The 12790-nt window shown below is 39.7% G+C and overlaps 1 protein-coding gene across 1 annotated transcript in view; it reads left to right on the forward strand.

Moving 5' to 3' along the window:
- Positions 1 to 12790, forward strand: part of PITPNM3 (PITPNM family member 3) — a 62208-nt gene that overhangs the window by 18597 nt on the left and 30821 nt on the right. Inside the window, 3 exon segments of the mRNA XM_032707417.1 lie at positions 4468 to 4515; positions 8744 to 8820; positions 10764 to 10999. Coding sequence (XP_032563308.1) covers positions 4468 to 4515; positions 8744 to 8820; positions 10764 to 10999 — 361 coding nt within the window.

Raw genomic sequence — 12790 nt, forward strand, 5'->3', positions numbered from 1 at the left:
TTAATTTGGCTATGTAACAGTATCGCTTTATCTTTCAATCAAATTAAGAGTCTGTCCAGTCATGTGTTATGAGAAATATTGATGTGAGAGAGAAGTAATTAATCAACTTCAAGCGATCTGTCTTCATCAGACATTCAACTAGGTTGTTGTAAAATACGTACAAATCCTAAGTGTAAGAGGAAAGTTTAGCTACATCACTCTTCAAGTTGATGTTTTTGTGGAAGGGGAAAGACTTTGTAGTCTGAAAACCATCTATTGTTTTTTGTGAAATGAAGTTAATCTCGTTTTAAGTAGACAATAAAGGTCGTACAGTGTTTAAATATGTACATAAGGTGCTTGGTTAGGAATAAAGCAGAGCCTGCAACTCCCTGTTCAACGGTTACATGCACTTTTGACAAGGAAAACTGCTTAGGTGCTAGCAGTCAGCCCTGAGTTAACTGCAAAGTATGGCAGGAATGCAGCTGCTAGGGTAATTTTTTTTAGGAAAGATTGGTTTCTTTTCTCTCGTTTTCCTTCCTTGTATAATTTGTATGTTTGCATAAGCTTCCTTTACAATAATGTCAGATATGTATATTTCTTTCTCACTTAATTATTTCCTGGGTATAAAATGATTCAGTATAATTCTATGCGAGTCTTGTTTTGTTGAATTTTGTAATTCTGATGTTTAAAATAAAAGTTAAATTTTTTTATTAGATCAAGGGAATACAGAGAAAATATTTCAGCTATGCCAACTTGACTGTGAATTAGCATTCTCCACTTAAATGGGAGTGGTTAATTTTTTGCATTGCATGGTTTAGACTTTTCGTTAAGATACTTTCAGTTGTAATGTGGATACTAACCCACAGTATCTGAAATTACGAGCTATGTTGAGTTGGATCCGTTAAACTCCCACAGGAAACCAGGGTTTCTGTGTAAGACTGGTGCAGACTGAGGTGTCTTTGAATTCTTCATCTGGTCTCATTTTGCACTGGCTCACTGGTTCAGTCCCCTTTGGTACACCTGCCATGTGTCTCAGAGGTTCTACAACATTTATGCAATGGTCAAAACACTCCGTATAACACAAAAACCTCTACACCCTCATGACTGCTAATAGTGAGTTTTACCTTCTACTAGGGGTTCTCCTTCTCTCTCTTTCTCTCTCCTCTGAGGGCTGGCTTGCCTAATTTTGTCCGCTGTGAATGTTCTGTGTAAACAAACTGCTCTCTTCCTTCCCCCCAGCAGCATGTGATTTACCTCTCCTTGTCATGCCCTCCTGGACTCATATAATTAATTAAAGGGTGGTTTTACATAACTAACTGTAGTGTTTATGCTGCTATTAAGTTTATTGCAATAGCATCTGCTGCCTATTAATGTGAAGAATGGCAAACAGAATATTTGACTTAGTGGATAGTGAAAGGGAAGGATGAAAACTACAATAGTCATCAGCATTCCAAAACACATCAGATGGCTCATATAGAGAACAGATTTTACTTCTAGCAGCAGGTTTTAGAGAGAAACAGTGGATTGGATTTCTGCAAATCATCACTGCTAGCAGTTTATAGCAGGGCAGGTTACCAGTGTTGTGCAACTGCCAGAATTTAATTTTCTGAATCTCTGTGTTCTAGAATACAGCTCAGCAATTGTATGCAAAGTGGAGGAAGCTTAAACTGGCTGCTGAGATATTTTTTAGCTGAGAGCTGAGTCCTGCTGCAGAGAGCATTGCTTTCCATGCAGTCCCTCCTCCCTTTTCCTTTTTCAGTCTGCATTAAGATCCAGTCCAGTGGTGAAATCAGCATGTGTTCTTGCATCAGTTTCTTTGGGCCTAGAGTTTCCCTGGCTGCCATTCTCATCCAGAGGGTCATGCCATCTGTAGATATATTGCCTCCTTTCCTCTCTCTTTATTTTCCCAAGTTTGACATAACTGTCCACACACCAGTTTTAAATTTGCCAGGCATTTAAAAAAAAAAAAATTACCCAAAGAGATTTTTCTATTCAGAAGTTAATTTTCATAGTATTCTTGCTGAGGCAAGAATGTTCTAGAGTGGAGCATGAACATTGTTTGTTCCAGTGGCCTGGTTATGTTGTTACATGAATTCAGATGATTAGAAGACAGAAAATTGTGTACCATAAAGCCTGTTGGCACTCTTGTAGCCAGTACTGCAAGACTGAATGTGTGGGGAAAGAAAGAAAAGAATGATCCCCTGGATACCTCCCTGGTGCTGAGGTGCACAACTGTTCTGCTGTGCTGGCCTCTGGCACTGATCCCGTTATCAATGTAATCCCAGGCAAGAGCAAAATGAGAGACAAGAATTGTACAAAATGCCCTCTGACATCTCAGGAGCACAGCTACATGAATGAGAAATGGCTGCAGGTCTGCAAATCTACATGTATGTGTAATGGCAATGTACCATAGCATGACACTAAAGGTAACTTTGTCAATCTTATTTTTACCTACAGTTGCTTTCTCTGGTCAATAGATACATTTATTTCTACTGGTGTTAGCAATCCTTTGTGGGAAAGCAAAGTGGCTTCTATTCTGGTTTCAACGTTGCCCAAAAAACTGCTTGCTCATTTTGTTTTAAGTAGCATACAAATAGAGTAATTGCAGATCATCTTTCAGTTCCAGGACAGAGAAGTGGCTTTTTTTTCAGAATCTGTTAAATCTACTATGAGATGAAAAATGTGGAACAGGCACAGTAAGATGTACTGAAAGGCTTAAATGTACCTGTTAAAAATGTACATGCAAAGTTGAAATTTGTTAGTAAGGCTTTAAAAAAAGACACTCTCTGTTTCTTAAACCTACCAAATAAAAATGAGTTTTAGTTCTGTAGTGGAAGTGTCTTCACCTTCTGTCTGTTCTTTTGAGAAGGAGAGTTTCTGTCTGCACAGCCATTCAAAGCTACCATGGAAAGGAGTTTTCTTTGTGAAACACATTGTTTTCCATGTTGTAATTAGTGTAATTGTGTATACAAGCACTTCAGAAGGCTGGTCTGTGCTCTTGTCATGGAGACCCGGTTTTTGCTTTTAGCTCTCACATTCCTAAGAGTTTCACACATTCATCCCAAGGCAGTGACTGATGGCTGCTCTGTCTCAGCAATGACTGTCTCTGTGAGCTGTTGCAGTTAATATTTCTTCCCTAATAAGTTGAAAGCAGGTAACAGTTGTGACCCAAGCTCTTTGTCAGAACAAGAGTCTGTGAATTGTCCTGGTGAGGAACTGAAAAGGAAAGAGATGGTATGTGAAATTTGGAAAGTAGCTAACTCAAATAATTTTTGTTCTTCAAAAGTGAAGTACAGTAGTGTACTGCAAGTACTGCTTGCACAAAGAATGGACTAAAGCAGATTTCTTTGCTGTATATTGAAAGTCTGTCATTTTTTCTTTTCTTTTTATTCTCTTAAAACCAAGTCAATTTGATAGCTGGGGCAGCTGAAGAAAAAGAGAATAGTTTCGGAGTTCTTATTCTGTACTGCTGCGTCCATCAGAGGAGTAAAACATTATTGTTAGTTTTTATATATTAACCCTAGTTGCATTTAGTGTGACAGCATTTTTAATTCATGAGATGAGAAACAATGCTTACAAGTTCTGTAGTCTTCTTAAGGCGCTGGGCAGAAGCTTTCATTTGAACACATGAGAATCAGTGGGCAGGCGCTGGCAGGACGTGCGCTGGTTTATTCCCGTATCCTGAGGTGCCACCAGCTTCCCTGGTGCTTGTCATTTGCCAAACAGCATAACAGAACATGGTCTCTGCTGTTGAGTCAACTGTGCCCCAGCAGCTGATGCTGTGTCTGTGCATATACTCAAGGGGTAGTTAGGCTCCAGGAAAAAATGTTGCTGGGCCTCTGAATAAGGAATCTAGAGAAGGGATTGAGAGACCTGTGTTCCCATCCCAACTCTGATGATAGATGTAGTCTGATGTGATGCCTTTTTGCTTTGGTTGCTCTTGTGGTGGAATGGCAAAGGTGTTTACCCTCCATGGTAGAAATGGCTGGAGTGCTGTAGGAGGGCTTTATCTACAGAAAGAGCCTTTATTCCCATGTTCTTGTGTCTCGGTATATTAGGTTTTTGTATTTAGATCTGAGAAAATCCCTTTGTACTTGCAACTTTCTTTGGATGGGTGGACTGTGGGAGGGAATGGAAGGACAGAAACATTCTTTTAAAAGCTGCTAATTAAATATTTGGAATAGGAATCTGTTTTGTATTGCTAGGTAAGTTATACCATTTCTGGGTTAGAGATTCAGTGGGTAATGCTGCAGGTTATCAAATAGATTGAATATAAAGGGTAAAATCTAGCTTCAAGGCTAACCACTTTGAACAGATTACAGCAGTTGTCAGGGGTGTCATATGCTGAGCTGTTCCCACTGAAGCCAATGGGGGTTATGGAAATCACCATAGTGGTCAGTTGCAAAATATTTACTGCAACACAGTAGAAAAAGTAAAGAGTTCATGTAAAGTGATTTTAGTTTACATTGTGGTTTCTTCCTCTTGCAGGTGAAGAGTCTGCGTTTTGCTCATCTGGCTTTCTGCAGGAAAAACAATGTGAGTTGAAGGTGTTCTCATTTTTCTTTGTACTGAGGCTGTTCAGTAACGAGAGATAGTAATAGAGTAGACTTGTTAACCGAGTGATCTGCTACCTTGAGAAGAGAAATGCATGTGAAGGGACTAGGATTCTTTTAAGTTTTATTTTAAATTTAATTATTTTTAATATGGATTATGAAAATGTACCAAAAAAGTGCCTCTGACATTATTTAGCACATTAGTACCTTTTAGTGTTGGCTGGAGTGGCAGAAGTAGAGCACTGGAGGGTGAAGCTGCTGTTGTACACAATAGCTCATACAGGACAGTACAACATGGCTGGATTTGGAGTGTGGGAGCCTTCAGTGCTTTGTTCTCTGGACTTCTTTCTCCTGTCTCTGCTTAAGGAGGTGCAAGAAGTGTTGCTGTTAAAATTTCTGAGTGCTATAGGAGTAAAAAGTAGTGCCAAGCCTGGTGTTGCTAGGGTTCCTTTGCTACTGGTGCCCCGCTTCAGGGAGTCTGTTTGCATGTGGCTCTGCTGTTGATCTTTCTGTGCTTTTGCATTGCTTGCTGAAGAGCAGGAATTGACTTACAGAAATGCATGGTGTTAATGTTCATCACAGTTCTCTCTGGGAACAATTGTCCATTGCCTTCCTGGAGTTCAGTCTGTTCTTCATTCCTGCAACTGTGTTTATAAGCACATGCTGTCACTCTGTGCCAACCCCTTCCCTTTTGGAAATCGTATTTTTCCCATCTGGCTTGGTCTGATAAGTGGAGCTGGGGAGCACTTGGAGTTAAGATCCTTGGCTAACCCTGTGTGTTTCTTCTTCTCCAGTGCTCTGTAGTAATCATGTACAAGATCTGGTAGTGTATGTGTGTAAGACTCATTCAGTGAAGAAGTCATGGAAGTTAACACAGGCACCATCTTATGTTGTGGCTTCCAGAGCAGGATTGGGCTCAGTGACACGTGCCATTATTTTCCTCTAAACAGTGCAGTTTGCAAAACTGCATCTGCAGTGTATTACAGGATTCTTTATCATTTGTTAATAGAAAACATATGTCACAGCCTTCATGTGAACATATTTCTTATGATGGATTTATCATTATGAATGACTAGTAATAGCACAGCAGATGGCAGGAACAGCATCATTTCTCATGGGAGCGCAATCATGGGAATAGCAGTTTTCTTTTGGGACTATCAGCACCTTATGCTTTGTAGCTAAAGCAAGTTCTTTTTTTTTTTTTAGATTTTAAATTTTTCCCTAATTAACATGACAAAGCATTAGGGATATTTGAAATGGTCTGTGGGCAAAAAAAAAAAGAGGACCTGGCTTGATTCTTAGTATGGGTTTGAACTGTACCTCATGATCTTGGAGGTTTGGGAATGATCATTTGAATTCTATTCTCTTAGATTCAGGGGACTTACTTTTTTGGTTGTGTATTGAACTGATGCCTTTCATGGCTGCTTTGGGGTCTTGAATCACTGTCCAAGCTCTTCCTTTCATCTGGCTCTCGTGCTGATCTTGAGATCTGATGTACTCCACATGAGGAGACTGTTTGAGCCATGAGTTATTCAGGCAAGGCTGTAGACACACAGCTTGCTTGGTGCCTAAGTCACTGATGAATGCGTATATGTGTGTGTATAAATGTATATTTATGTAGCAATTCCGGAGGCAATTTGAGTCTAAAACAATCCCTGCCAGATACACTGGCTTGGTGGTATCTGTGGTAGCAGTGTGTGTTTCTGTCTGCAGAAATACCTGATAAATCTCTTCCCTTGTCATAAATTAGTTGGCTTAGATGATAGCCACTGTTCCTGGCTGTTGACTCCTAGACTAAAAAGCAGTTTCTGTATTGGGGTTGCATTTAATTTAGGACTGTATGCTGTCATCCTTATAGTTCAGCATCTGATAAGCAATAGACAAGTGTCACTTTCTGGTTTTACTCACCTATTTCATGTTAATTTGTTTTGATACCACATGTTGCTAAGAGCCATTTAACTACTCAGTAGTTCCTGCTGGTTTTTATAATGCAACCTTATGTTTTAAATGGCATCAATTGATAATCTTCCAAAAAATGGAACTTATAAATTTCATACTGTTGACGTAGCTTTTTAAGAATGAGGTCAGCATTAAATTGCGGAGAGTTCCAGAAAGCAATTGCATTTGGTGGAAGCTCAGGGTTTATGGGTTTATGTTGTCTCTGTCGGATTTGCTTTCTGGTATTTTGGTTTTTGTTGTGGTACCCTTTTATTTTATACAAGTATTGAATGACTAATACCTTAAATCCTTGCCTGTCAGAAAGGCAAGAATAATTACCTCAATTTTAAATATGGAGAAATGTAGACACAGACGCTAAATAAATTTCCAGTGACTCTTAAGGAATGATGTTGGTAGAACCTGCTCCCAATGCAGAAGAGTAGAGTGTTCAAAATTTGTTTTGGACTAATTTCAGTGCTTTTAGAATAACCTGACCAGACCTTGCTTAAGCAACGTTCTTGGTGAACACTGTCTTAGGGTCTGACAGACTGCCTGTAAACAAATGGAGTGAAACCACAAAGAGGGTATGAACTCCAAATGCCAAGGAAAAGTAAACTGAGTCATCTATAGCATTATGCAGTGTATTTATTTTCTTCTGGCATGCTGGAAGAAACAGAGGAAAAGGTGTCTAGATCCCAGAAGAAGTACAATCCTCTCTCTTGAACTCCTAAAACTTGTATCTGTCACAGAGGAAGGAAGACCTCACAATTTCTCTAGGAACAGCTAATCTTTGTGAGATGAGTGGAATTTAGGGCTGCAGCACTGCAGTCAGCTGAAATTTTAAATTACAAATTTCTGCTATTGTGATTCAGGATGGTTTCAAAGCCTTCTTCCCCATATGAGAGGGAGGAGGAATTGTTACAGGGATAGAATTCGCACCTTGTCTGGAATTCCATCAGTGACAGAAGAGTAAAGCACATTTGCCCTCCCCAAGGAACTGACCACCGCAACATTTGCTAATCAAATTTCATCTTACAGCTGTTTCCCAGGTAACATGCAGCAGTAGAAAAAAATACTGCATTATGAGGAGACCAGAAAGAGCCTGTAGTGATTCTCTTCAATGACTGAAAAAAACACAGTGCAAAACAGAAAAAGTGGATAGTGCTATATCAACTTCTTTTCTGTCCTTAAGCACAGAGAAGATTTGTTCAGAGGGCAAACCTTTTCATAGCCAGTTATAGAAGTTATAGAATAGAATAGAATATTTTCAGTGGAAGTAACCTACAGTGATCTTGTCCAACTGCCTGACCACTTCACAGCTGACCAAAAGTAAAGGCATATTATTAAGATTATGGTCTAAAAGCCTCTTAAACACCGACAGGCTTGGGGCATTGACACCTCTCTAGGAAGCCTGTTCCAGTGTTTGACCACACTCTCTGCAAAGAAAAGCTTCCTAAGTTTTGTTTCCCGAGGCAAGACAGTGGAAAATCTCATGGTCTTAAAGCTGATATCAGGAGTGTTCCACTGCTTAGAGCAGGCTGCTGCCCAGCCAGTCTGCCCAAAGAGCAGACAGGTGGGCCTTTTGGTCTGTTTGGTCATGTTCTGAAGTCAATGCAGAGACTTTCATTGTTGTTGTTTCATTTTCATTGTTGTGTTTATAATTGAGGACTTGCAGGCGTGATCCTATTGTGAAATGGTATTAGCAAAGAAATGTATTTCTCTGCAATATCACTTCCTGTTTTTCAGGTTACAGGACTTTTTGAGGAGAAATTGTCTTTTGCTCTATGGTCTGTTACTTCTATTTTGCATCATGGTAATGGAGTGCTGCAGTTACTTAATCGAGTTCCCTAGGTAGTCACAGAGGTTTGTGGAAGAACTGCATCCTGAAAGTCTTTGGAGAACTTGAAAGGCTTAATTCACTTGCCTATATATAAGTGTTTAGTGATATTTAAGACATATCAGAGTACCTAAGATACCTGTATGGGATGAGCAGAACCTCAGGTGACCTCTTGTACTGCTGCTTCAGAAAGACACAGATCAACAGCAGCTGTACTGGTACTACACACCTCTGTATAAGGACCTGAATCCTGTTCTGAATGTTGCTGTTAAGAATAGAAGAGCCTTTAATATTGTATATTTTTCTGTTTGTCCACAGAATTTCCTGTGAACTGAACTTTCTGTCTTGAAATTAGAAATGTGCCTTACACATAGTTGTCTGTAAAAGATGTGGTAGACAAATATTTATATGACCAATATGCCTCTTTTCCTTTCAGGTGAATTATATAGAGCCTCTTTAAGAAAACAAAGGTTCCCTGCACAAGGTAGTGTTGAAATACACGAGGACAGTGAGGTAAGATTATTTCCTAAAACAAGCTGTGATTTCTAAAGAGAAGACATGTGGAAATACTCTAATGTTGTATTATGGAATTATAAACTCATTTGGTGGCTTAGTGTGTCTTTCCCTTGTTTGGTAGGTGCACTGAAAATCATCACAAGCTTTTTAGACACTGGAAATACTTAACTTAGGTGGAAATATGACCCAGTTCTCTGAAGAGAAATTGTTATATGTACTTAGTACTTGAGTGGAAGTGCAGGTTTTTTGAAGCAGATTCAGCAGCACTCATGAAATTGATAATAACACAATTGTCTTTTTTTAGAAGCAGGAAAGAATCTAAACAAGTTGTGGTCCTTCCAACAAACTGATTAAGGTCCTCTGTCCACATATAGGACAGGTAATGGAAATGTCCACTTTTACGTTTTTGAAGAATTCCACTCCTACTGAAAATTATGACAGTCATTGATTGATTTCAATCCAGTTGATTAGCCTTTGAGCCCCTTGTCTCAGTCATGACTGAGCTACTGCTGAGAGGCAAATTAATTTCATTCCATTTGAGTCTTCCTGTGAAAGATACCAGTTAAATCCAGCTGAGAGACCTGTTTCGAAGCTTTCAGTTCCACCAACCCATCAGCAGTGCTGCTTATTTACAAGCAGGCATTGGTGGTGGAAGGAACTACTCTTACCTTTTAGTGGGAACTAAATTGCTCTTCTGAATAACTGGAATGGAACCATGTGGAGAGGGAAATTGTAAATGAATGCAAGGAAAAGTGGAACCTTGAAAAAGCTCATACGATCCTGTATTTAAGCAGATAAAAGTCAGGTCAGCAAAATGCCTTCACAGTGAATACTTCTACTGCATACTAAAATTTGTGGGCTGAACAGAAATAGCGGCTTTATGGAATAACTTACAATTCTTTCATTTTCAACCATATCTCTGTCACCTTTATGCAAGTGCTAAAGTTACCAATTTCTCTTCATTCCAGTACTTAAGAATAAAGTGTCCAGAACATTGCCTGATTCTCAGTGAATCACCCAATCTAACAATTAACAGTCCTTAGACAAGTACAAGAAATATTGCTGGTTTTTTAGTTGTGTGTTTGTATTTGGTCAGGAACTAGAAGTCTTCAGGAATCGTGTGATCCAAAGTGAAAAGAAAATGGTAGTCAAGATTTAAAAACAAAAAGTCTAATCTTTTAATATATTACTCAGTTCTTTGAATGCACATAACTCTCAGGGGATAAAGAGGAAAAAAAAATGTGGAGTTTTGAGACATTCAAAATGCTTTTCCAGTCTTAAGTAGAAAATATCTTGTTTATTCTATGAAGCTGGTTATTGTCTGTGCATATTCACAGGTTCATAAATTTATTGGTGAGTTTTATGGATATAAGCAGTGATAAATTTTTTTACTTTTCCAGTAAGTGTCTGGATAAATTACCCCCATCTTTCATTTTAATAAGAAGCTGCCAGTCTCAAGAAGCTGAGGTAGCTGTATCATCTGCTTCTGCTGGATGTTTTCATTGGCAGAGAAATTTGGCTTTTTAGAACCTTTGATGATTTGAATGAGAACCCTGCCAGTAAATGAAGCAATCGTTCAGGATACCTAGACAGATGATTGCTTAGACTGCCTGTGGAGGTTGAAATTCTTCTCCGGTCTCAGGGTATTTAAAGTAGCTTTTGATGTACACAAAGCTGTTTTAATCTTTGATCTGAAACCTACATCTGTGCTGCAGGGTTTTTTTGTCAGAGCGTAGTGGGCTCTACATGGATCAGACATACTTGAATTAAATGGAACGTGGGGCATGCACACACCCCCCCCCCTTCCAGTGAGGGCAAATATCAAAAAATGATCACAGTGGGGGTGGGAGAAAAAAAATCGCTGCTAGTGTTGACACCAGGTATACCAACAATGTCCATAAAAATGCTTCCTCCCTTTTTATTCCCTGTTTTTCTCACAGGAAGGAGTTCAACACCAAAACTGCAAAACTCATGTGTTAATTTTGATCCTGCATGGAGGGAACATCTTAGACACTGGAGGTGGGGACCACAGCAGCAAGCTGGCAGACATCAACACCTTCAGTTCTGTGTTTGAGAAGGTTACCCGAGCCCATTTCCCTGCCTCTTTGGGCCATATCCTAATGAGACTTGTTCCCTGCCCAGCAATCTGTTCAGCAGCTTTCTCTCTTGTTTCCAAGTAAGTTGATTTGAATTTCCTCATGTTTGGCTTTACCTTGTGGGTTTGAATGGCTTTCTGTGACCTATCTTTTTCATAATGAAGTGTTGCAAGTCCTTCTTAATCTTTTGCTGATTGCAAGACTTGGAATGACTTTTCATCCTTTTCTAAGTGGATGAATTTGTTTTAAAAAACACTTATTGTTGGATGTATCCGTTTCAGTAACTGCTCTTCCTACATGCTTTTTCTGTCTTGGAATTCAGTCACTGAATGAGAGAACATTTTCAGGTAACATTCCTTTCCTTAGAGGTATTTTCCTTGACATAAATGCTTTCAATGGCATGATAGAGAAGGAAGAAAGAAACACATGCTCTTGGGACTGCTTCAGCTCTTCTACAAGTGCAGACCAGAATTAACCGATGAACTCTGGTGAGGGGAGGACTTCCCAGACAAAACACAGTCCAAAAAACTGCTTTTACAGTCTTTTTTGTTGCGCTATAGTGCCTAGGGTTACATTTGTTGCTCATGTAGAGCAGAAAACCCTGCAGAAGAGTTGAGGAGGTCTACAACCGTGTTTTGGGCCATAAGATTCAGGAATGGTGACACCTGCTGTCCAGATGTCAGACTTAGATGGGAGAGGTGGAGAACACATTAAAGTTCTGAAATACTAGCTGGACTTAAAGCTGTGACAGGCATATAGGAGGAAGAGGTGCCAGGATGCAGACCAGACTGGTGGAAGTTGTGCCTGACTGTTTGCATCAAGGGGGAATACACATAAACAACCAGGAAGGAAGTGTGTGCATGTGCAAGGTGCTGCCCTGTAAAGCAAGAGAAATTATAGAAGAGGAGGTGAAACATCAAAGAGTGTTTGGAAGATCACCCTTGCCCATTTGGGCCATTGTTTAACGAGCTTTTTTTCCTCTTTACCCCTTGAGAGTTACGTGCACACAGAGCACTCAGTGTCCCTTTGTTATGCCGTAGTGCTGTGCCTGCAGGTCTCAGCTGTCTGGAGGAAGAGCTACTGGAGCAGAAGGAAGAGTGTGTGCTGGCAACCCAAATGAATACAGCTTTGACTTTCTGCCTCTGTTTCTTTATTTCCTCTTGTTGTAGCACACAGTATCCAACCAGAGTTAAAAACACCATCCTGGATGTTTGAATTTCCTATAGAATCATTCTGAGCACTGACATAACATTGATATTGCACTGGTATGTTCTTGTGTGGAGCTGCTTGACACGTACCCATTTGGGGCTGACAGAAGGAGATAATTCTCTGCTCTCACATTTCTGCAGCTTCATGCCAGCAGCTTTCATAGCCAGAACTCCAGAATGCAGTTGTGGAACATAAAGTTGTGGTAAACATTCCCTTTAGCAAACTGGTGGAGGAAGAGTAGTTTTAATTACTGTAGTCTTTCACTGAGGGTGAGCCAGATGACTGACTAAGCAGCAATACAAGATTTCTTTTTTGTTTTGCATGTGGCCTCCGTTTTCTGAAGATGCTCTGTGAGTGTGTTCCAAGGTAGTACAGCCTGGTGTTTACCTTGGCATAGGTTTTGAATTATGCTGTGCCTGTGTGCAGAGTGCCCAGATTCAGAGGAATTCTACTGGAACTTGTTATGTGAATGTACCTATGCAGTTTTCTCTGCCTTGCAAATAGTGGCTTAAAGGAAAGGGATCTTTCAGGGCAAAATCATTCCATGTAGTAAATGTTTTGGACTGTTTAAACTGGTCTTTTCCCATCTACTCCCATCATTTCAGTTTCCTTTGTCTCTCATGTAAATCAAAACCACATTCTTTATGTAACCTCTGTAAATT

The sequence above is a fragment of the Chiroxiphia lanceolata genome, chromosome 20, assembly GCF_009829145.1.
Source record: "Chiroxiphia lanceolata isolate bChiLan1 chromosome 20, bChiLan1.pri, whole genome shotgun sequence".
Lineage (NCBI taxonomy): Eukaryota > Metazoa > Chordata > Aves > Passeriformes > Pipridae > Chiroxiphia > Chiroxiphia lanceolata.